Source organism: Pristiophorus japonicus, chromosome 10, assembly GCF_044704955.1.
Source record: "Pristiophorus japonicus isolate sPriJap1 chromosome 10, sPriJap1.hap1, whole genome shotgun sequence".
Lineage (NCBI taxonomy): Eukaryota > Metazoa > Chordata > Chondrichthyes > Pristiophoridae > Pristiophorus > Pristiophorus japonicus.
Window position 1 is genome coordinate 193,796,069 of NC_091986.1, and position 26,122 is coordinate 193,822,190.

Genomic DNA, 26,122 nt, shown 5'->3' on the forward strand with positions numbered 1-26,122 from the left:
ATCACTAAAACAAATAATCTGGTCATTATCACATTGCTGTTTGTGGCAGCTTGCTGTGCTCGAATGGCTCCTGCGTTTCCCACAATACAACAGTGACTACACACCAAAAGTATTGGTTGTGAAGCCTGTTTGGGACGCCCTGAGGTTGTGAAAGGTGCTTTATAAATGCAAGTCCTACTTTTTCTAGTTGGCTTGTAACTAATTCATCGTAGGTTTGTGAAGCTTTACTTACTGATAACTGAAGAGTTGAAGAAATAGCTAAACTTTAGCTCCAATACATTTGGGCAATTTAACTTTTTTTGTAAAAAATAGTGTCATTGCGGCTTCCAGAGAGCAGAATAAATTAAAATAATTTTTCCCTCCAGAGTTAATAGTAAAGCTTTTTTGGTAATGGTAAAGCTCATGGATACACTGACTGATAGCATATGTAGTTCCTTGTTTAATACTTAAGTTGTGAGGCAGAGTAGTTAAACTAATACTTGAAAATGGTCTTGAAAAATTTTCACCAGTGCTGAACTCTGAAAAGGTTAGAAAAGCTCTTTGATGCTTACATCATGTTAAGTATCACTGCCACCAAGTTCATGGTCTACAGGGCTGTAGTAATACCTGCCCTCCTGTATGGCTCAAAGACATGGACCATATACAGTAGACACCTCAAGTCACTGGAGAAATACCATCAACGATGTCTCCGCAAGATCCTACAAATCCCCTGGGAGGACAGACGCACCAACATTAGCATCCTCGACCAGGCCAACATCCCCAGCATTGAAGCACGGACCACACTTGATCAGCTCCACTGGGCAGGCCACATTGTTCGCATGCCAGACACGAGACTCCCAAAGCAAGCGCTCTACTCGAAACTCCTTCACGGAAAACGAGCCAAAGGTGGACAGAGGAAAGGTTACAGGGACACCCTCAAAGCATCCCTGAAAAAGTGCGACATCCCCACTGACACCTGGGAGTCGCTGGCCCAAGACCGCCCTAAGTGGAGGAAGTGCATCCGGGAGGGTGTTGAGCACCTCGAGTCTCGTTGCCGAGAGCATGCAGAAATAAAGCGCAGACAGCGGAAAGAGCTTGCGGCAAACCAGTCCCACCCACCCTTTCCCTCAACGACTATCTGTCCCACCTGTGACAGGGACTGTGGTTCTCCTATTGGAATGTTCAGTCACCTAAGGACTCATTTTTAAGAGTGGAAGCAAGTCTTCCTCGATTCCGAGGGACTGCCTATGAATCACAAGCAACAAGCTCGGGTCCAAGAGCAGTGTTCTACTGTGAGACAGAAAACAAACTAAAATAATGGATGGCAGGACTTCAGATATGGTGCTCTTCACAACGTGTGTTTTGTAACATCTGAGGACTGAACTGTCCTGCTTCTCTTCGCTGAAGGTGGACCTCTGAAGTTAAGCAACAACATGAAGGCAAAACATAAAGTACGAGAGTGGGAGGGTGAATAATAGTTTAACACGACACTAGGAAGGTGTACACAATGTAAGCAATTGTGCACAATTTACTTTGGTGCTGTCCTAGTCACTGCAGGGAGGGATTCAGAGCATTGCTAGGACATATGGCCATGTCTACAAGTTTCAGGGGCCGAAATTGCCCCTCGCCCCGATTGGGGGCGGTAACCTTCCAGGCTGGGACTATTATCGGCCGGCGCGGACGTCTCACCCCCGTCGCAGAATTGGGTGTAATTGACGCGGAAGGAGGCGGAGCGCTGTCTCCGGCGCTCCGCGGCCTCAGAGGGGAGCTCCCGGGGCGGGAGCCCAGCGCCGGACTCAGGAGCGCAATGCTACGCGGATGTTCCACAAGGCGCTGATGCGCTACAATGCCCCTCCCCTTCAATTAAAGGGGAGGGCCGCTGCGTACTCTGCAGGCCTCCATGGCCAATATATCCTTCCTGAGGTGTGGTGCCAAGAACCAAACACCGCACTCTAAATGAGCTTTATATGAAAGTAATATAATATCCATCCCTTTGTATGCCAGCCTTATTGAGATAAACGTCAACAATCCACTGGGGGGAAAATTGTGGTCGGAGGCTTCCTTCGTACGAACGCCTCCGACCCGAAAAAAATTATGAATCCACCCGTTGATCCCGAAGAAACCGCAAGATGCCAGTTGAAGGCCTAGATTCACCGCGCAGCGCAAGGGGACCTGTCTCGAGGTACATAGGGAGAAGCTGGAGTCACGTGGGACTTGACCACCAATCACTCTGCAGTATTCTCATTGATAAAAATGGGAGCTCTATTTGTACAGGCTCCCATTACTATCAATGAGAAAAAACCCTAAAACACCAAAACACAGCATAATAAATAAATAAAATACCTCACATATTTAAAATTAATTGTAATTAATTAAATGTTTTAGGAAAAAAATATATTTTTCAGAATTTTTAAAAATGTGTTTTAATACTTTTTAATAACTCTTACGCTGGTAAAAGTAAGCTAGGCATAAAAGGTTGAAGAACATTTGCTGGGCATGAGTTGGGCAAATAGCCCAATCTCTCCCACGTGGATGTCCTTCTCCCGGGGATGTGGACGACAGATCGGAAAAGCCGTTTTTTGTGAGGCCTTGCTGGGTCCGTGTGCACTCCGTGACGTTTTACTACGTTAAAGGCGCTATATAAATACAGTTGTTGTGTTTGTTGTCTTGCCCAGAGATATTGAGAGCAAATGTAGCAACCCTCCTGAGGCCCTGGCTGAAAACCAGCCAACTTAGCACCAATCAGGGATTGAATACAATTAGCACCAAGTGCCCTTTTAAAGCTAGTTTCACTCCAAACACTGAACGTGAAACTACGTGAACACTCTACTTGACAGGACCTAGAAACATTAGTGTTAAGAAACATTCCTCTTAGAAGCAGCCATCTACCAGTTGAAAATATCACTAGGTTGCAGAAGAATCTACTTCGAATTGTGTGCTGAAGTTATATTGTCACAAATATTGCAGTTAAAAGATTCTTCCACTTTTATATATTCAACACCTTGCTCCTCGAAGGAATATTACCTCAGAATGTTGTCCACTTTTGTAAAGGTGAGGCAAGGCCACCAAGGTTTCTGCTGAAACATCCTTATCAAGTATTCCAGTGATGAGTTGGGGGATCGATGAAAACAAAAGGTTAAAGAAGATAAGGTACCACTGGTCTATCATTGCTGATCCCGAGAATCCACAGAAGAATTGGTACCAGAAAAGGAGGGCAACAAACATCTGAAAACAAACAAAGCAAAGCTTGTGATTTGTGCTTGCAGAATTGAAGGGTAAAATGCTAACACAGGGTAAGTGAGTCAGTGAAGTTCTAACCATTAGGATATTAAGTAGTGGCTACAGTTTCTGAGGTAAATATCACATAGAATTAGGTGTATGCTATTAAAAACAAACTAATGGTTAAATAGGGATGTTAGAGTAGTTACAAATACAAATTAAATGATTTAAAAGGAACATGAAAATGCAAATACAGAATAAGTGATAATGATGATGATGATATGTAGCAATGGTGAGATTACATTAGGGCTTTTTATTATTACGCTTCTGTGAAGTGTCTTGTCACATCTTTCTATATTAAAGGAGCTATATCAATGGAAGTAGAAATAGTAGTCGTTGTATTGTGCTCAGTTGCAGTAGCTGTACTCACAGAAGGACAAAGACACATTTGATAAGAATCAAAGAGGGATGTGAAAGGACTGCACCAGGTCCTGAATCCATGAACTAGAGGAGAAATTAAGGTTAGTTGTAATATAGCTACCGGTCTCATGCCAGTATCTGTGTAGCTGGCAGATACAAGTTATACTGCTGAATGCGAATATACACCCAGAGATCAGCAACAAAAAGTCCAACTGGCAATATGGCTTCATGAAAAGCTGGTTTGTTACCTCTAGACTTGACTATTCCAACGCACTCCTGGCTGGCCTCCCACATTCTACCCGACGTAAACTAGAGGTGATCCAAAACTCGGCTGCCCATGTCCTAACTTGCACCAAGTCCCGCTCACTCATCACCCCTATGCTCGCTGACCTACATTGGCTTCTGGTTAAGCAACGCCTCGATTTCAAAATTCTCATCCTTATTTTCAAATCCCTTCATGGTCCCCGCCCCTCCCTATCTCTGTAATGTCCTCCAGCCCCACAAACCCCCCTCCCTCCCCTGCTGAGATCTCTGCGCTCCTCTAATTCTGCCCTCCTGAGCATCCCTGGTTATAATCGCTCAACCATTGATAGCCGTGCCTTCTGTTGTCTAGGCCCTAAGCTCTGGAACTCTCTGCCTAAACCTATCTGCCTCTCTAGCCCTCTTTCCTCCTTCAAGATGCTCCTTAAAATATACCTCTTTGACCAAGCTTAGTTTATCTGCACAAATTTCTACTGATGTGGCTCGGTGTCAAATTTTTATCGCATAATACTCCTGTGTACTCAAGTTTCAATGAGATTGCTGACAGTATGGAGTATTTTGCCACGTAGCGCATGGAAGGAAACTTGGCTGAGGCATTCCAAAATAAAATGTACAGATTCCAGATTCAACAGCAAGGTCAGGAATATGGGTTTGGCACCAAAGCAGTTTGAAAATGAAAACAGTCGGAATGTACCATGTACATGCTTCCAAAAAACACACAGCTTGAAGAGATGAGCTTGAGGGTTATTGTTCCTGCCATGTTAGATATTGCAGTATTTAAGGGTTTGTCATTAGTGGCTTGAAGAACAAATCATCAACACCATGTACCTATAAAAAGACAAGCCATAAATGCTGGAAATCTGAAATAAAAATAGAAAATGCATGACGGGTCAATCAAGATGAATGAGAAAGACAGGTACTATTTTAGGGATTGCACTGATGAAATGTTATGACTAAAATATATATAAATTTTTTTTTAATTCATTCTTGCTATGTGGTCATGTGTTGATGCCCTGTGTCCTGTGCAGCATCAGGTGATTGCGAGAAGTTTGGTGTTGTTGGTGGTGATGCTGGTGTGTTTAGTGATGTTGATGTTGGGGCTGATCGTGGTGGGATTCTGAGGACTAAGGTGAGATTTTTTTCAGGGACACTGATGCTGCTGGAATAGATGGCAGCTGAAGTTAAGATGACAGAAGCGATCTGTCAATGGTGAGAGAGGTTTCTCCAAGGAGGTGACAGTGGATAGAGAGTTCACTGCAAACACTTCCAAACTGCATACAGCTCAAATGTGTCTTCCAAATACTGAAGGCTTCAGCTTCTGAGATTGGAAAGTGAACAGCTGTGAAATGGTAGCTTTTATACCACTTCTGCAGCTGCCAACTAGACAAAGCAAAGGAGAGTCATGAGAACCCTGCACACTTACCTGACTTGAAGCTCAAGCGGCGGGAAGCTGCTGAATAACTTGGAAAAATGGTAAGTACCTGGCAAAATTATTTTTAAATACCTTTAAACTATCTCTTAATGATGTTAATTGGCTGGCCTGCCATTTGGTGTTGGGTCTGAGAACCGCAACCAGACCCGGCACTTTGGAAACTGACAAGGAGGCGGGTTCAGAGCGGGATCCTGCCCCGCTGTCAATCATGGCCATTTTGACAACGGGCCCGCCTCCAAACTGCATTCGTAGGGCTGGGAAAATTCTGGCCTATGACTCCGGATCATTAGTCCAGGCCTCTGAATTACTAATCCAGTTACATTACCACTATACTACCGTTCTGACTAATTCACCTCCATCTAATGCTAATTAACCTGCTATGCATTTCTAGTATCTTTTTTTTTTCTCCCTTGTGAACACGATTATATTCTTGCTGGACAGCTCTACATGGGTTTTAATTACTCCCTTGAGACATCGTGCGCACAGGTTGGCTAATTACGGGTGTAAGTGAGCAAATATTTGAAGCAAAGCATAATGTAGCTGCTGCAGCTACCATTAAATATTTCATGGCATATTATTCACTGAAATAGAAGGGTGTTGTAATCAAATATGTGTATATCATAAAAGGAAATGTGATTTTTTAATGTGCCCACAGTCCCACCTGATTATGGTATGTCTGGCCAGCTAACATATCTCATCTGTCTTCACGCAGTTAGCCAAATATCTTACAGGAATCTGTGCTCAAGCTGCCAAGACACGGACTGGCCGATAAAGTTGACACTTGGAGCACAATGTTGGTGCTCGTGCCAGTTATGTCTTGGCGCCATTTTATCACTGTGATGCCAACCTACCCATCAATCTACCATCTATTTATTAACTGTTTTCATGTTGACTTGGTGAACATTATGTTCAAAGTAGAACAACTTACTGCATTTTTATAGAAGAAATAGAGCACCATGTTGGCAAGCCTGGAGTAACACCAATGCCCGTGGACCAGCAAGAGTTTCTGTAAATGTCGAAATCGTGCAATGGCAAAGTCACTTGCCATTACTGCCTGGTGAAATACAAGAAAAGAAAATAATTGCACAAGGGTTGTCTGTACCACTAGACCTCCGTATATTAAGCCGTTGTAAAATAATTACTATCGAACCAGGAACAAGAAACAGCAGCTGCAACTTGTCCTAGAGCCTTTAACGCAGAAAAAAATACCCCTCGGCGCTTCACGCAGGCGTAGTAAAAGAAAATGGACGCTGAGCCAATGAATCAACTATTGAGGAAGGGCAATGAGATGGCTTTTAATGAGTGTCTGAAAAGAAGGAGGGACAGGTTGAGGGCTGAGGTAGGGAATTCCAGAATGCAGGGCTCAGACAGCTGCCAATGCGGAGTAGAGGCAGAGGGGGAAGAGGCCAAAATGAGAGGAATAGAAGTGAGCGTTGCAGGAGGAGACAGAAATAGGGAAGAGTGCAGCTGTGCATGGATTTAAACACAAAGGTCACTGAGGATAGAGGTGATGGGCGAGCGGGACTTGGTACGGAATACTGTACGGGCAGCAGGATTTTGGATGAGATGACGTTTATGGAAGGTGGAGGATGGGAGGTTGGGCAGGAGCGCATTGAAAAATTTGAGCCTAGAAGCGTGGATGAGAGTTTCAGCGGCAGATGGGCTGAGGTAGGGGTAGAGGTGGTCTGTGTGATGGAGAGTATATGATGTTGATGATTGGGGGGCAGTGCTGTGTGGCGGGGTCAGGTTGGTGGAGGACTTTTGCCTTACGGATGTTTAGTGTAAGACATATGCTTTCGTCCGCCTCAGTGAAGGTGTTGATGGTGGCTTGGAGTTCGGCCTCTGAGTGTGCGCAGACGCAAGCGTCGTCCACTCAAAGTGCTGAAGAAGTACCACTAGCGCTGCCTTCGCAAGAACTTGCAAATCCACTGGGAGGATTATCGCACCAATGTCAGTGTTCCCGCTCAGGCCAGCATCCCCAACATTAAAGCACTGATCACACTCGACCAGCTCCGTTGGGCGGGCCACAGTGCCTGCATGCCCAACACAAGACTCCCTAAGCAAGCGCTCTACTCGGAGCTCCGACACGGCAAGCGTGCCCCAGGTGGGCAGAGGAAATGTTTCAAGGACACCCTCAAAGCCTCCTTGATAAAGTGCAACATCCTCACCAACACTTGCGAATCCCTGGCCTAAGACCGCCCAAAGTGGAGGACGAGCATCCAGGAGGGCACTGAGCACCTCGAGTCTCGTCGCCAAGAGCATGCAGCAACCAAGCGCAGACAGCGGAAGGAGCGTGCGGCAAACCAGGCTCCCCACCCACCCTTTCCTTCGACCACTGTCTGCCCCACCTGTGGCAGAGACTGTAATTCCCACATTGGACAGTACAGCCGTGTAGGAGTTACGAGTAGAGCGCTTTTTCTCTTTTTATTTCATGCGGCAAATTTGATTTTGTTTTTAAGAAACTCAGGGCTGGATTTTCGATTCTGCCTATTTTGCGACGTTATTCATGGCGGGGCGGTAAAGTTTTCCGCCCAGGAACAGTTTGTGCCTCAGTCAGTTTCATCAGCTGGGCCCGGATTGTGGGGCGGAGTGCTAAGAGAGATGTTGCTCACCTCTCTCAGGGCGCTCGGCCGGCTGTGCAACTGAAAATCCCGAGCTAAACAGCCGGCCTCAGAGCGCTCGAAGAGAGGCTTCTGTGGCAAAATAAATCACACCTAAAAACACAACAAACATTTCCAATACCTTAAACACCCCACAATAAGCTACAACGCAAAAATACAACAAAACAAAACAATCAAACTTACCTCATTCACCAATTCCATCACTCACCGCTTTTCCAGGCGGTCCCACCACGGCGCGCTACGGGACCCGATAAGGCCAAATTTCCACGACCAGTGGAAACCGGCAGCGTCGCGCACCGTCGATGCTCCCGGGCGGTGCTGCTCTGCTCCCCCGCGCGCGCCCCCCCCCCCAGCAAACCAGGTGCTGTGAGCTGGCCAGCCGCCCAGAAACCATTGCGGCCTCCATTACCTCCCCTCTGTAGGTCTGGAGTCACTTATCTACTTCCTTCCCTCAAGGACATTAGTGAACCAGTTTTTACAACAGTCTTGTAGTTTCATGGTCACCATTGATGCTAGCTTTTTATTCCAGATATTTATTAAATAACTCAATTTAAATTCCCGAGCAGCTGTGGTGGGATTTGAACTCACGTCTCCGGAATCATTAGTTCAAGCCACTGGATTACTAGTCCAGTGACATAATCACTATGCTATCCCCATAATCCCTGCAATTTCTTCTCCTTCAAGTATTTGAGGACAATATTGGTGGCCAGTTGGGATTGGGTTTCATTTTTATCTGCACTGTGAGCGGCCAGAGGAACAAGTGCTGACAATAGCTGGTTGATCGAGGAGGAGGGGAAAAGATGGGAAATCTGGTGGCTCCTCCACAAAGCCGAGATGGAAGTTGTGTCATTAAAGGTGGGGGGGTGGGGGGCTCCAGCAGGACCGGTGCCGAGCAGGCAGAAATGCCTATCCTGGACACACAAATCTAAAAGCTGTTATTTCTATTTTTAGGAGTGGCCCTTTAAGCATCACTGGTTTGATCACTCAACGCTTAGTTTTCATGAGACTCCTGCCTGTTTGGGGTGGTATCGCTGGTCGTTTAAATCCTGGCCCGTTTGAAAATCGCATTGGATGGGTCTTGAGTGCAAAATTAAAAAGAAAAAAATTATATCCCGTTCATGCCAAAAAAAACTGGGTACTAGGCAGATGAAAATCATTCCCGTTACAAAATGACTACCAGCCTGGAAATATTATGCTATGTAGTTTGACCTTCTCCACTTAATGAAATCATATTTAAGTCCTGACATGTTAATTAAACTGTCGAGCATGAGGAACGCTGAGCTGTACACATTTTGCTTTAATTATTTCTACCAGGCGAGAATCTTTAAGTGAGTAAGTGTAGAAATGAAGGGTGCATTAATAAACATCAGCTGTTGTGAAAAGCAGAGTCTATTTGTATCTAAATTGTTGATAAAAGTTACATATGTAGCTGTACTGATGAATGGTGAATGGTAAATGGTTGGTAAATGCACCATCCAGTGCGGTATTGAACCATACAAACCAAAAGGTCCAGATGTGGAATAACTTGATGTTAGCCAGGGTAGAAGCACATTACAATTGATTGGGCCATGGAAAAACAAAACCAGGATTCCTGAGCTTGTCTGCTATATGACGCCGCTCACAACCTCAGGATGTCCCAAAGCGCTTTAATCAATGAAACACTTTTGAAGTATAGTCACTGTTGTAATGTAGGAAACGCGGTAGCCAATTTACACACAGCAAGCTCCCACAAACAGCAATATCACACCGAGCAGATTTTGAGTGATGTTGATGGAGGGATAAATATTGGCCAGGACACTGGGGAGCACTCCACTGCTCTACTTCGAAATAGTGCCATGGGATCTTTTACGTCCACCTTTTACGTCATCCGAAAGACGGCACCTTCGACAGTGCAGCACTCCCTCAGTACTGCACTGGAGTGTCAGCCTAGAATATTTGTGCTCAAAGTCTCTGGAGTGGGAGTTGAACCCACAGCATTATGACTCAGAGGTGAGAGTGCTACCCACTGAACCACTGGCTGACTGTGTGAAATGTGTGTAGGTGTGGAGGAAGATAGGATCAGATTTGGCTATGATGTGCCCTGTGGTTGAATACCCTACCGACGTTCACCACCTAGGCTCACACATGGACCATAGGCTGCTGTGCCTTCAGCTATCTGGGCCCTCAGCCTCTCGACCTCTCTTTTCTCCTTGAAGATGCTTCTTAAAATCTACCTCTTTGACCAAGCTTTTAGTCACATGCCCCAACATCTGCTTATGTGGCTCGGCATCAAATTTTGACTGATAATACTCCTGTGAAGCACCTTAGGATGTTTTACTATGTTAAAGGCGCTATATAAATGCAAGTTGTTACTTGGGCGCAGTATCAGAGTGCTGTCAGTGCCTCTGTACTGAGGTTCCCTTTAAGCTGCGCAGACGTGCAGGTCTCGAGGTCCCACGCAGCCGGGGAGCCGGCCTCCCAACGCAAAAAAACATGTATGCATGCAAGTTTGAGTGGGCCGCGCAGCCTGTTAAAGGGGCAGCACGGCCCCCCCCCCTCCCCCGCAAAAAAAATTAGGGGGAACATTGCTCTGAACCCCAGCAAGGTCAGTGTTTTCAGGAGCGGAGAGGAGCAAAATTGGAGAGAAAGAAAAGTAACACGCACTGAATAAAATAGATTTATATCAGGACTGACAGCTATCCTCAAAAGCCACGTCGCAACTCCACAAATTAACAGCACTTGGTCATGACAAAAGCCATTTGGGCTATTTGTGTACTTTAGAGGCAGACTTATGGAAACCGTGACACAAAATGATTTGAGAGTACAATTACCTGCATCCCTTCCTGCCCAGAGATTCCCACTCCAACATCGGCAACCTGGATCATGCTCACATCATTAGCCCCATCTCCTACAGTTAATGACAAAAAAACAAAGTGACAATGTGTTTGCTTTCTACCCTTCAGCGAGTCAGTGGTGATTAATGCAAGTTGAGCGACAACTTGGAGCAGTACCAACAGACAATAAAGTACAGCCGACTGAGGCACGCTATCATGGGGGATCGTTGGGACTTTAGCGGGGCTTTGAAGAAAAATATACAACTTAATCTTGCTTTACATGTCGCAGAAATAACGGGGCTCATGTCCTGAGTGAACTCTGGGTCTGGTGAAAGTTTGCGAGGTCCATGTGTTAACATAACTATTCAGAACTCCCTGCATGCATTGAGTGCTGTGCAGGCTGCACAGGTAGGATACTTGATGCAGCAATAGCTTTAGAGAGCTCTTGCTGTGCCTCGCAACATGATTAAACTCGCCATTATTTTAGGCAACAGAATCTGGGCCATTATGAACACTTAGCACCTCAGAGAAATGGGGTGGCAGGTTTGTTCTGTCAGGCTCTTCAACCTAATTTAGAGACCAACACCTTCAGAAAATAATACAATAAAGTTTACAGGACCTGCACAGTAAACGGAATTGTTACTGCACCCCCTTGCCGGCACTGAAGGATTTTATGATCAACAGTATCAGCATGATACTGCGGCTAAAAGGGTTAAATTATGAGGACAGGTTCCAGAAACTAGGCTTGCATGGACGATTAAGGAGTGATCTAATAAGGTGTTTAAGATGATTAAAGAATTTGACAGGATAGAGAGAGAGAGAGAGGGAGAGAGAAAGAGAGAGAAACTATTTCCTCTGGTGGAAGATTTCAGAACTAGAGGGCATAACCTTAAAATTAAGGGCTAGGCCATCAGGGGTGATGTCAGGAAGCACTTCTTCAAATAAAGGCTAGTGGAAATCGCTCCTCCAAAAAGCTGTGGAGGCTAGGTCAATTGGAAATGTCAAAACTGAGATTGATAGATCTTTGTTAGGTATAGATATTAAGAGAAATGGAGCCAAGGCGGGTAAGGTACAGTTCAGCCATGATCCACTTGAAGGGCAAAATAGTTTGAGGGGCTGAATGGCCTCCTCCTGTTCCTCTAGTATCCCAGGGGTCTACTTGTCTTCATTGTCTGATTGAAATTTAACCTCTGTATATACTGGAGCCAGGGATTATTGTGTTAGTGTTTTAATGCCTTTATATGTTGCTACCAAAGATACTTGAAATGACATTTAAGCATTGGATTGTAGAAGCTGTGTGGTGACCTCGAGACTCTACATAATAGTATGCCGGTGGAGACCAAAAAGACAAATATAAGAACAAAAGAAATAAGAGTAGGGTTCGGTCATTTGGCCCGAATACATCCTTACTATACAGTATAAATGCACACGAGGCCCATACTTGAGAGAAGGTCACTCTGTGACCAGTAACCTTTATTAGCCAGCACTGCAGTGAAGAAGGTGGGTGGAGCTTCCCCTTTTATACCTGAAAGTCCAGGTTAGGAGTGTCTCCCACAAGTTCCCCACCTAGAGGTCAATGTTCTCACGGTGTACAACTTAGGTCAGTTTATACATGGGTTACAATGACAGTTGAATACATGACATCACCTCCCCCCGCCAAAGTCTTACTGGGATCACAGGTTAAGTCTCTCTGGTGGTTTACACTCTCTTGTAGAGCGCCTGAGTTGGGGCTCCGGATGTTGGGCGTTGGCCTGAGTGTCTGCTGTTTGTGGTGCCTCAGGCCTGTCCGGACTGCTCACAGTGACTGGGCTCTCCTCCACTTGGTTCCGGTGTTCGGTCACCTGTGGCGGAGTGAACTCAACATTGTGTTCTTCCTCTGCTTCTTCTATGGGGTTGCTGAACCTCCTTTTTGTTTGATCCACGTGTTTGCGGCAGATTTGTCCATTGGTAAGTTTAACTACCAGAATCCTATTCCCCTCTTTGGCAATCACAGTGCCTGTGAGCCATTTGGGCCCTGCAGCGTAGTTGACAAAGACAGGGTCACAGACATCAATACATCGTGCCCTCGCATTCCTGTCATGGTAGTCACATTGTGTCCGGCGCCTGCTCTCAACAATTTATTTCATGGTGGGGTGTATAAGGGATAATCTGGTTTTGAGCGTCCTTTTCATTAGCAGCTCTGCGGGTGGAACCCCTGTGAGCGAGTGTGGTCAGGATCTATAGGCCAACAGGAGGCGTGATAAGCGGCTTTGTAGGGAACCCCTTGGATTCTGAGTATCCCCTGTTTGATTATCTGCATTGCTCGTTCCGCCTGCCCGTTTGAGGCCGGCTTGAACGATGCCAATCTGACATGGTTGATACCATTTCCTGCCATGAAGTCCTGGAATTCAATGCTTGTAAAGCACAGGCCATTGTCGCTGACCAAGACGTCCGGTAGACCATGGGCGGCGAACATTGCCCGTAGACTTTCTACCGTGGCAGAGGATATGCTTGAATTGAGAATGTCACACTCGATCCAGTTGGAGTAGGCGTCTACTACAACCAAAAACATTTTTCCCATGAAAGGATGGATGCGTGACCAAGGCTTGGCGGGCCATGGCCAGGGGCTAATGGGGGCTTCCCTGGGTGCATTGCCCAGCTGGGCACACGTGTTGCACCTGCGAACACAAAGTTCCAGGTCTGCATCTATCCCTGGCCACCAAAAGTGTGATCTGGCAATTGCCTTCATCATGACAATGTCCGGGTGCTCATTGTGGAGTTCTCGGATGAACATCTCTTTGCCCATCTGGGGCATGACTACTCGGTTTCCTTATAGTAGGCAATTGGCCTGAATCGAGAGTTCATCCTTGCGCCTGTGAAATGGTTTAAATTCCTCAGGGCATGCCCCGTACGTGGCTGTCCAGTCCCCATTCAGGACACATTTCTTAACTAAAGACAGTAGCGGGTCTCTATTTGTCCAGACTTTAATCTGACGGCTGTCACAGGTGAGCCTTTGCATTCGAAAGCTTCAACAGCCATGACCATCTCAGCAGCATGCTCGGTTGCCCTTTCGGTGATGGTTAGTGGGAGCCTACTGAGTGCATCGGCGCAGTTTTCAGTGCCTGGTCTGTGCCGAATTGTATAGTCATAGGCGGCTAACATGAGTGCCCACCTCTGTATGTGGACCGACGCATTCGCATTTATGGCCCTGTTGTCGGCCAAAAGGGACGTTAGGGGTTTGTGATCTGTCTCTAGCTCAAATTTCCTGCCAAACAGGTCCTGGTGCATTTTTTTTTACTGCATATACACATGTAAGCGCCTCCTTTTCTACCATCCTATATCCCCTTTCTGCCTGGGACAGACTTCTGGAGGCATAAGCTACCGGCTGTAACTGACCCTTGGCATTAACATGCTGCAACACTCACCCGACACCATAGGACGACGCATCGCACGTTAAAACAAGTTTCTTACATGGGTGATATAGCGTTAACAGATTGTTGGAGCATAACAAATTGCATGCTCTATCAAAAGCTCTTCCCTGGCTGTCCCCCCAGACCCATTTGCGACCTTTGCGTAGGAGCACGTGTAGCGGCTCTAACAGCGTGCTCAATTTGGGAAGAAAGTTACCAAAATAGTTTCGGAGGCCCAGGAACGAACGCAGCTCCGTCGTGTTATGGGGTCTGGATGCTCTCTGGATCGCTTCCGTTTTGGATGCCGTAGGTCTGATCCCGTCTGCTGCTACCCTCATCCCCAGGAATTCTACCTCTGTAGCTAGGAAGACGCACTTCACCTTTTTCAGTCACAGACCTACCCGGTCCAGTCTGCGTAGCACCTCCTCCAGGTTGTGGCGGTTTTCTTCAGCATCACGACCCGTGATGAGGATGTCGTCTTGAAAAACCACCGTCCTTGGAATCGACTTGGGGAGGCTTCCATATTTCGCTGAAAGATCGCGGCGGCCGAGCGAATCCCAAACGGCCATCTGTTGTACTCAAACAACCCCTTGTGTGTCGTGATGGTGGTCAGCTTCTTTGACTCACTCGCCAGCTCCTGGGTCACGTAAGCTGAGGTCAGGTCCAATTTTGAAAAATGTTTGCCACCGGATAGCGTCGCAACGAGGTCCTCCACTTTCATTTGTGGGCACTGGTCTTGGAGTGATACCCGATTGATGGCGGCGTTGCAATCACCACATATCCTGACCGACCCATTCGCCTTGAGCACCGGCACAATTGGGCTCGCCCAGTCACTGAATTCGACTGGCGAGATGATGCTTTCCCTCAGCAGGCGGTCCAATTCGCCTTCTATCTTTTCCCGCATCGCGTACGGCACCGCTCTGGTCTTGTGGCGTCCGGGTTTATGTGAATCACTATCTTGGTCCTCAAGAAAGTGCCAATGCCGGGTTGAAATAGTGAGTCAAATTTGTCCAGGACCTGTGAGCAGAATATTCGCTCCATAGAAGAAATTGCATTGACATCGTCCCATTTCCAGTTCATGACAGCAAGCCAACTCCTCCCCAGCAGTGCGGGACCATCCCCCGGGACAATCCAGAGTGGCAACCTGTTCTCCGAATCTTTGTGGGTCACGCCTACCGTGGCGCTGCCTAGCACCGGAATGATCTCCTTTGTATATGTCCGTAGCTGTGCGTCAATCGGCAATAATTTTGGCCTCCTGGCCTTGGACGCCCACAATTTGTCGAACTGTTTGATACTCATCAGGGACTGGCTGGCCCCCGTGTCTAGCTCCATTGATACCGGGATGCCATTGAGGAGCACTTTCATCATTATAGGTGGTGTCCTGGTGTATGAACTGTATATGTGCTCCACATGAACTCGCTGAACTTCAGCTTCCAGCGATTTCCCCGTGTCCATTTGGCTTCGTAGGGCTTACATCGGGCCCGTCCTCCTCGTACATCAACCTGGCTGCAGGCTTCTTGCACATACGTGCCAAGTGACCGCTGACATTGCAGTTTCTGCAGGTATATTGCTGATACCTGCTAGCTCTGGCTGTGTGTTTGCCTCCACACCTCCAACATGATCTGTTGTTGGAACAAAAGGTCCATTACCAGTCGATTGTCTCTGACTGTCTCTGTAACTGTCCTTAAGCACACCATTGACAGGTGTTGATGGCCCCATTACTGGCCGCATTGTCCCTTGCGATGGCATGAATCGCTGTTCAGCTAGCCATTGTCTCTGTTGAATTCCCCCTTTGGGTTCGACTACATACTCGGGCATATCCAATTTCCCCTGTCTGCCTGGAGAACTGTGTGCCACATTCACAATGTTGACTCCCTGTCCATTTGCTGCATTTAAACCAAGATTTTTGTCAAACATCATTCTGGTCTCTCCCTCCCCTGAGATAAATGTCTGGGCCGTTTCCAGGGTCAAGTCTTTGGTCTCAATCAGTTTCCTGAAAACCCCAGCGTGCCCAATGCCCTCAATAAAAAAGTCTCGCAGCATCTCCGCTCTGCATGCATCTGGGAACTTACATAGGCTCGCCAGTCGCCGGAGGTCTGCCATGAAATCTGGAACGCTTTGTCCTTCTCGCCGCCGGTGCGTATAAAACTGGTGTCTCGCCATGTGCATGCTGCTCGCCGGTTTAAAGTGTTCCCCGATCAACTTACTGAGCTCTGCAAAAGTCTTGTCCACCGACTTCTCTGGTGCTAGAAGGTCCTTCATCAGGGAGTACGTCCTGGATCCACAAACCGTCAGGAGATGAGCCGAAACTTTGCTGTAGTCTCAATAAAATTGTCCCATCATCACCAACACAGTACCTCTCGTCTGTGCTGCTAGTGGCCATGCTCGCGTGGTTTAAATCCCAGTTTTTCGTCGCAAATAATATGTCCTTACTATATAGTACAAATGCACACGAGGCCCATACTTGAGAGAAGGTCACTCTGTGACCAGTAACCTTTATTAGCCAGCACTGCAGTGAAGAAGATGGGTGGAGCTTCCCCTTTTATACCTGAAAGTCCAGGTTAGGAGTGCCTCCCACAAGTTCACCACCTAGTGGTCAGTGTTCTCACGGTGTACAACTTGGGTCAGTTTATACATGGGTTACAACGACAGTTGAATACATGACAGGCCCCTCGAGCCTGCTCTGCCATTCAATAAGATCATGGATGATCTGATCATGGACTGAGCTCCACTTCCTTGCCCGCTCCTCATAGCCCTTTACTCGTTTGTCGCTCACAAATCTGTCTATCTCCGCCTTAAATATATTCAATGACCCAGCCTCCGCAGCTCTCTGGGACAGAGAATTCCATAGATTTACAACCCTCAGAGAAGAAATTCCTCCTCATCTCAGTTTTAAATGGCCGGCCCCTTATTCTGAGACTATGTCCCCTAGTTTTAGTTTCCCCTGTGAGTGGAAATATCCTCTCTGCATCCACCTTGTCGAGACCCCTCATTATCTTATAAGTTTCAATAAGGTCACCTCTTATTCTTCTGAACTCCAATGAGTATAGGCCCAACCTATCTTCATAACCCCCTCATCTCCAGAATCAACCTAGTGAACCGTCTCTGAACAGCCTCCAATGAAAGTACATCCTTCCTTAAATACCGAGACCAAAACTGTATGCAGTACTTTCGGTGTGGCCTTACTAATACCCTGTACAGTTGTAGCAGGACTTCTCTGCTTTTATTCTCTAGCCCCCTTGCAATAAAGGCCAATATTCCATTTGCCTTCCTGATTACTTGCTGTACCTGCATACTAACTTTTTGTGTTTCATGCACAAGGACCTCCAGGTCTCTGTGTGCTGCAGCACTTTGCAATTTTTCTCCATTTAAATAGTAATTTGCTTTTCTATTATTTCTGCCAAAGTGGATAACCTCACATTTTCCCACATTATACTCCATCTGCCAAATTCTTGCCCACTCACTAACTCTGTCAATATCCCTTTGCAGATTTTTTTGTGTCCTCACAATTTGCTTTCCCACCCATCTTTGTATCATCAGCAAACTTGGCTACATTACATTCGGTCCCTTCATTCAAGTCACTAATATAGATTGTAAATAATGGAGACCCCAACAACGACCCTGCAGCACCCCACGAGTCACTGTTTGCCAACCGGAAAATGACCCATTTATCCTGACTCTCTGTTTTCTGTTAGTTAGCCAATCCTCTATTCATGCTAATATATTACCCCCAACCCTGTGAGCTTTTATCTTGTGCAGTAACCTATTATGTGGCACTTATCAAATGCTTTCTGGAAATCCAAATACACCACATCCACTGGTTCCCCCTTATCCACCCTGCGTGTTATATTCTCAAAGAACTCCAGGAAATTTGTCAAACATGATTTCCCTTTCATAAAGCCATGCTGACTCTGCTTGATTGAATCATGCTTTTCCAAATGTCCCGCTACTGCTTCCTTAATAATGGACTCCAGCATATACTTGCCTATTGCCAGGGTCATTACTTTAAGTTTATCCCGGACCAGTTTCACCACCATACTTTTCTGCAATGGCGTGGAACGACAGCACAACACCGAACGACAGCTCTGCGCCAACGTAAGAAACCTGTCCTCCAGTGATCTTTCCAATGCAAAGGTCAGAGTCTTTCCGTCGATGACCAAGCTGAAGTTGGATCGCGGAGTGGGCGAGGCCACTGAGGTCCCATTCGAAGTGATGAAGTCAACAGAGCCATTTTCAGTAACACTGAAACGTTTGTTCTGAGGACTCTTTGATTCAATGTAGTTTAAGCATTGCTCCAGCAAAGCAGCACAGGCCTCCTGTGGAAAAACATTGCATTTAATGTGCAAAACCAGCAAATATTGCAGTATGTCATACATGATATCAAATGAAGTATCAGTAATAACAGAAGCACTTTGCGCCAATGCTCCCTCTAAATTTACCTTCCTGGTTGCTGCGTGTGCAGCTTAGACGGAACATTGCCTTGCGCCCTACATCAGCTTCTGTAACAAGCTTACATGATTTGCATTTCCTGTACTATTTTAAATTCCACCCAGCCATTCTTCACAATTATAGTCCGAGTACAGACTAGAGTTGGGAATTAATCGGTTTCCTTTTCCCCTTTTCATCATGAGGATATACAAAGGCTGTGAACTTGCAGAATTATAACTAGCTCGAATGCAAAAAGAATATCAATAGAAACCCTCAAATAGATAGGACTCAACACAGATAAATTGCGTAGAATCCAGAGCCCTCACAAAATCATCTAATTCTTTAGGTCACTTTCCATTCTCCATAGATTCAAGAATCTTATTTTCTTGAATGCATTAAATTGGCCCACCTTTGAGCTAGGGAGTAGTCTAACCCATAATTTAAGAATTCTATCTGTGTAGCAGTCACTTCATGTCACATTTAGATGGAGGTTATAAGAACATGAGAAATAGGAGCAGGAGTAGGCCACTCGGCCCATGGAGCCTGCTCTGCCACTCAGTAAGTTCGTGGTCGATCTTCTACCTGCACTCTACCTTCCTGCCTTATCCCCATATCCCTTAGTGCCCAAAACTCTATCAATCTCTGTCGAATACACTCAATGACTGAGCATTCAAAGCCCTCTGGGATAGAGAATTTCAAGATTCACAACCCTTTGAGTGAAGACATTTCTCGTCATCTCAGTCCTAAATGGATAAACCCTTTTTCTGAGACTGTGACCCATGGTTCTAGATTCCCCAGCCAGAGGAACATCATCCCAGCCCCTTAAGAATTTGATAGGTTTCAATGAGATCACCTTTCATTCTTCTAAACACATAGGGAATGTATGCCTAGTCCACTTACTCTCTTCTTGTAGGGCAATCCCCCCATGCCAGGAATCAGTCTGGTGAACCTTCGTTGCACTCCTTCTAAGGTAAGTATATCCTTCCTTAGGTAAGGAGAGCAAAACTGTATACAGTATCTTGCATTTTTGTTTAAATTCGTTCCTGGGATGTGGGTGTCACTGGCAACGCTGGCATTTATTGTCCATCCCCAACTGCCCTTGAGAAGGTGGTGAGCCACCGTTTCAGAGGGCAGTCAAGAGTCAGGTCTGAAGTCAGATATAGGCCAGACCGGGTAAGGATGGCAGATTTCCTTCCCTTAAGGACATTAGTGAACCAGATAGGTATTAAACAACAATTCAGCAGTTTCCCAGTCACCATTACTGATGCTAGCTTTTTATTCCAGATTTATTTAATTAACTGAATTGAAATTCTCTACCTGCCATGGTCAGATTTCAACTCACTTCTCTGGATAATATTGTCCAGACCTCTGGACTAATTATCCACTATGCTACTGTACCCTTAAAATTCTAATTTTAAGCAATAGCTATCATTTCCTGATTTAGCACAAAGATCATTTCAACATCCACCCATTAAATCCCTTTTATCAGAATTTTAAAAAGCACGAATGACTTATTTTGTCCTTTCGCTCCCTTCAGCACTATTTTTAGCTCGCTGTCTGAAGGCCAACAATAATCAGTTACCATGCCCTCTTTTGGATTCCTTCTAATGTCTTATGTTTCTTTTGGGGGAAGTGTTTTGATGTATATGCCAATGGTAAGAAATCAAAAGTGGTCAATGTGTTCCACGTGTGGTTTCAGAGTGGTTTATAGATCAGCATCAGCTCCTGTAAAAACACTCAATGGATTTATTTACGCCTTGGGAAATGCCGCTATGAAATGGCACTCAACATTTGGACCCTGCACACATGAAGATTCCTTCCTCTGCCACTTACAGTATTCACTCTTATATTATCTGTGTTTGAAAACTAGATCAATGGGAGTTGAGGTTTGGGATCAGACTAAATCTTTTAATTGCTGGGCTGCAACTTCAGAATGGGTCTTTTACATGCACTATAAACGTGCACTGGGTTGCATCTTTGGTTCTTGATTATCCCCATGGTGGTGGGGTATAGAAGGAGGCCGTTCGGCCCATCGTCTTAGTGCCTAATCCCACTTTCCAGCTCTTGGTCCATTGCCCTGTAGGTTACGACACTTCAAGTGCATATCTAAAAAAAACAACCCCAACCTATCCAATCTTTCCTCACAGCAACATATATTTCCTGCAATGCGGATGTGGTGGCCGAACTAGTTTTATAGAGTTCAAGCATAACCCCGCGCCCCCCCCCCCCCCGAACTTATATTCTATGCCTAGGCTAATAAAGGAAAGTATCCCGTATGCCTTCTTAATTACCTTATCTACCTGTCCTGCTAACTTCAGAAGAAGTGTTCCCTTTATTATAGCGGATAATTTATTTATACAGTTATAAACCCCAAACCCCGTGCATTCACGTTCGCTGTTTTCAGCACAGATATAAAGTACTTCACATTTGCTACTCTTCCAGACCACAAACCGAACATTTTGCAGATGTATTTCCTAAACTACAAATGCTGTACAAAGATCTTGCTGGCTTCACTGGCAATTTAATCCCATCAGTTACTGATCCAAATGCTGCTTCCTAAGGTCAACTTTTATATTTTTTTCTGCAAAGAACTGGGGGCCGAAATTGCCTCCTTTCTTTTAAAAAATAGTGCCGTCACCGCTGACAATCGCTACCTCCTTTTTTTTGGGGAGGGGGGGGGGACAGTGGACATTTCCACCCCAATGGTTTTCTCTCCCTATCGAGCCCTTACTGACCAGCGGCGACCCCTTTCCGTCCGCGGTTGGAAATTGCCCCGTGGGAGTGGATCGGCCGTCGCTCGGTGCTCCCGACACCTTTCCCCGGCGGGAAGCCGCCTGTGGCTGGGCGGCGTGTCTGCCCTTAAAGGGGATGGCGCACTGCCGTGACCGCCATTTTATTTTAATTGTCGGCTGACTTCAAGGTCAGCCCGACAATGGCGGCCACAGGTTCGACCGGGCCACCGTCATGCAGACCGGCACCCGCTCTTGGGTACCAGGCCAGCCGAAACCCTCCCTGGTAGCCCAGTGGGTGCCACTTAAATGGCTGCAGAGTTTGCAACGGCCCTCCCCTTTAACTGAAGGACATTCCAAGATTGGGGTGGAAAAAGATCTTAAAAATTGGTAGGTGGCCCTCCTTTCAGTCAGGGGGGCAATTTTGCCCCCCTGAACTTCATACTTAAATTATTACAAGGCAGGAATCACGCGTACTAATGTTCGGAAAATTCAATTTTCCCAATATTCATGCAATCTTCACCTGATACAAAAACGACACCCCTTGAATTTTGACATTGTAAGCTAAAAGCAGGTTTTCTATTTTCACATTAATTAGCTGCCCATTAATTTTTTTCTAATGTTATAATGAAAATGTTGCCATTGCTCAGAGCAAAACAAAACTACAACACAGTCAAACTGGTGCATCCATAATAAATACATTAGACATTTGCTTACATTTTCTGGTACAATTGGTAGAAAATATGATCACGCTTGTAAGCTAAAAGCTGCCCAGAAAAGCCACATGCTGATGAAATTTTGCTCACCTGAGATTCAGCATTCAAAGTGAGGATCTCTTCGTCATGACCGAGGAGTTTGCAGGAGTAAGCAATATTGATTGCAGTTTCCTGTTTGTCCCCAGTGAGAACCCATATCTGTAGAGCAGCTTTTCGTAGATTTGCTATTGTTTCTGGGACACCATCCTGCAAACGGTCTTCGATACCAGTTGCACCTGAGCCAACAGCAAGAGGTGATATAGGAATGAGAACATTTGTAACATACTGACAATGAAATGCGATTGGCTCAATTCTGCAACTATCAAAAATTGATCCATGAACATACAAACATACGAAATTGACAGTACATGTGAAATTGACGGGCTAGTCCATCAAGCCTGACCCATTGTACAATATATACCTAGGAAAGTCTAAGATGCCTTGCTTTAGACATCTATAAATAAGTGAAGAGAAAAAGATTAGTGAAGACAAACGTAGGTCCCTTGCAGTCGGATTCAGGTGAATTTATAATGGGGAACAAAGAAATGGCAGACCAATTGAACAAATACTTTGGTTCTGTCCTCACGAAGGAAGACACAAATAACCTTCTGGAAGTACTAGGGGACCGAGGGTCTAGTGAGAAGGAGGAACTGAAGGATATCCTTATAAAGCAGGAAATTGTGTTAGGGAAATTGATGGGATTGAAGGCTGATAAATCCCCGGGGCCTGATAGTCTGCATCCCAGGGTACTTAAAGAAGTGGCCCTGGAAATGGTGGATGCATTGGTGATCATTTTCAAACAGTTTATCGACTCTGGATCAGTTCCTATGGACTGGAGGGTAGCTAATGTGACACCACTTTTTAAAAAGGGAGTGGTGAGAAAGTGGGTAATCATAGACCGGTTAGCCTGACATCAGGAGTGGGGAAAATGTTGGAATCAATTATTAAAGATGAAATAACAGCGCATTAGGAAAGCAGTGAGCATGGATTTATGAAGGGAAAATCATGCTTGACAAATCTTCTGGAATTTTTTGAGGATGTAACTAGTCGAGTGGACAAGGGAGAACCAGTGCATGTGGTGTATTTGGATTTTCAAAAGGCTTTTGACAAGGTCCCACACAAGAGGTTGGTGTGCAAAATCAAAGCACATGGTATTGGGGGTAATATACTGACGTGGATAGAGAACTGGTTGGCAGACAGGAAGCAGAGAGTCGGGATAAACGGGTCCTTTTCAAAATGGAGGCAGTGTCTCGTGGAGTGCCGCAGGGCTCCGTGCTGGGACCCCAGCTCTTTACAATATACATCAATGATTTGGATGAAGGAATTGAGTGTAATATCTCCAAGTTTGCAGATGACACTAAACTAGATGGCGGTGTGAGCTGTGAGTGAGATGCTAGGAGGCTGCAGGGTGACTTGGACAGGTTAAGTGAGTGGGCAAATGCATGGCAGATGCAGTATAATGTGGATAAATGTGAGGTTATCCACTTTGGGGGCAAAAACGCGAAGACAGAATATTATTTGAATGGCGGCAGATTAGGAAAAGGGGAGGTGCATGTTGGCCTTCATAGCTAGGGGATTTGAGTATAGGAGCAGGGAGGTCTTACTGCAGTTGTACAGGGCCTTGGTGAGGCCTCACCTGGAATATTATGTTCAGTTTTGGTCTCCTAATCTGAGGAAGGACGTTCTTGCTATTGAGGGAGTGCAGCGAAGGTTCACCAGACTGATTCCCGAGATGGCAGGACTGACATATGAGGAGAGACTGGATCAACTGGGCCTTTATACATTGGAGTTTAGAAGGATGAGAGGGGATCTCATAGAAACGTATAAGATTCTGACGGGACGGGACAGGTTAGATGCGGGTAGAATGTTCCTGATGTTGGGAAGTCCAGAACCAGGGGACACAGTCTTAGGATAAGGGGTAGACCATTTAGGACTGAGATGAGGAGAAACTGCTTCACTCAGAGAGTTGTTAACCTGTGGAATTCTCTGCCGCAGAGAGTTGTTGATGCCAGATCATTGGATATATTCAAGAGGGAGTTAGATAGGGCCCTTATGGCTAAGGGGATCAAGGGGTATGGAGAGAAAGCAGGAAAGGGGTACTGAGGGAATGATCAGCCATGATCTTATTGAATGGTGGTGCAGGCTCAAAGGACTGAATGGCCTACTCCTGCACCTATTTTCAATGTTTATATGTTTGTAAGCATCCCAATGTATTATACAAGACCCCGTGTAGCATACTTTACTTTGTTAAAGTTACAGAAGGAAATCTTCTTGAACAGCTAATGGGAGACTGGGAATTGAATGGAAGCTGCAAGGCCAAAGCCTGAACAAGAAACTGGGAGTCAGTTGTGCTACTGTGAATCCCGGAGACTGTCAGAGTCTGACGAGAGTGTTACACACAGACACTGATTCACTGGGAGCGCTGAATTGAGGTGTACTGTGCATATACAGTCAGACTTGACACGATCGCAAACAGTTTTGTAACTAAAAGTAGCACAAAACACCCGATACATGAAGTCAGCAGTTGCTCTGCCTGCGTTGGCGCCTACAGTGTTCCACAAAAGATCAGCTTCTGACGCAGAGGGGTCAGATGACATTATAAATCAAGGACGAAGCTTTAGCCATCCAAGCCCATGGGTGTACTTATGACCTTGACCATTTTTTTTTAAGCTTTAAAAATGTTGAGTTTTCATGTTGAAATTCCATTACTGATGCAAACTTTTCCAAACAGCAACTATCCACCCACATCATGGCAGATGCGATTTATCAAATGACCATTTGATGTGATAATATTTTTTAAAACTGCAGAGGATTACTGGAAAGTAAAACGTTGGCTTTGAAATTCATCTGGGGCGGCGGGGGGGGGGGGTGGTGTAAAATGAGCGGTAAGGGATCAACCGCCTGTTATACACAGTGCCTGATATTCAGTCACATTGCAGTCAATGGAACTAAATACCGTGTACAAGGAGCCCGTTTTACATCACCACCCAGGACGAATTTCGCGCCTGTAGTCTTTTGTCAAAAAAAAAGGAATGCTTCACTGAAAATGCGTTTATAATACGTATACCCGTTATTGCTTCTATCGACAGCAACAGATCAAACTGGAATATATTTTATATCCACTATTTAAATAACTTCATTTCCTGTCTCAGGTACCAATGAACAACTCAAGCTTCACTCAGTTTACAGTGGACCCACCACTCTCCGAGTTCCAGATTGCAGGAAATTATTTTTCAATGCTTGGCGATTTTTTCCAGGGAAATTTAAAAGTAGTTGTGGGATTCATATTTAAATTGTGAGTGTTAACTTAACAAATAGTCCTACATACTATACAGTGGTGATGTACTCCAGTCTAGCCCAGCAGTCTGAGTGGCCCCCTGCCTGCGAGCACCACCGGAGCAGGCCGGGGAGCATAAGGAGCAGTGTGGCGGCATACCCCTCCAGGGAGCAACATGTGGTGGAGTAGGAGAGCAACGGCAGTGAAGAGTGACGTCGCCAAGGTCCAGATCGGTGATTGGAGCGTGGGCAGGTACTGCAGCAGCGGCGAGGTCGGGGCGAAGGAGCGGCGAGAGATTGTAGAGGGACGTGATCGGGGCCCAGGAGAGGCGGGAGTTCGGGGCCCAGAAGAGGCAAGGGCCCAGGGCCAGCACGGGCCAGCCCACACTGCGATATGTGCGCGCACTGGGTCCGTGCAGTAGAGCTGGACCATTCGTCTTGGTTAATCCTTGCTACTGGACCAAGATCTAGCACTGTCAAGCCTGTGTGGTGGCTGGTATGCAACGGTCACCACACGTTTAAAAAATCCAAGCACAGGCATCTTCCATCCTTCAAGATTTAGTTCGGTCCTGGAATTTTAGGTCCATCATTGAAACATCTGTGAACTTTTTGACGAGGAAGCAAGTCATCCTCGACTCGAGGCACTGCCTATGATGATGACTCCAGTCTAGATTATCACTCAATCTTTACACCAACATTGCACATTAACATGCACGACCCTTAAAATAAATAGTTGCCAAGGAACTTGCTATTGTTAAAAGTGACCCATGAAATTCATAGTATATGCTTTGTAAAATTAA

General features: G+C 45.8%; 1 protein-coding gene across 1 annotated transcript in view; it reads right to left on the minus strand.

Annotated features, from left to right (window-relative positions):
- atp10a (ATPase phospholipid transporting 10A) overlaps positions 1-26,122 on the minus strand; it is a 235,348-nt gene that overhangs the window by 7,794 nt on the left and 201,432 nt on the right. Inside the window, exons 13-17 of the mRNA XM_070892454.1 lie at positions 22,098-22,282; positions 18,120-18,450; positions 10,743-10,819; positions 6,240-6,365; positions 3,004-3,204 (exon numbers count right to left, since the gene is read on the minus strand). Coding sequence (XP_070748555.1) covers positions 3,004-3,204; positions 6,240-6,365; positions 10,743-10,819; positions 18,120-18,450; positions 22,098-22,282 — 920 coding nt within the window. The remainder of the gene's footprint in view (positions 1-3,003; positions 3,205-6,239; positions 6,366-10,742; positions 10,820-18,119; positions 18,451-22,097; positions 22,283-26,122) is intronic.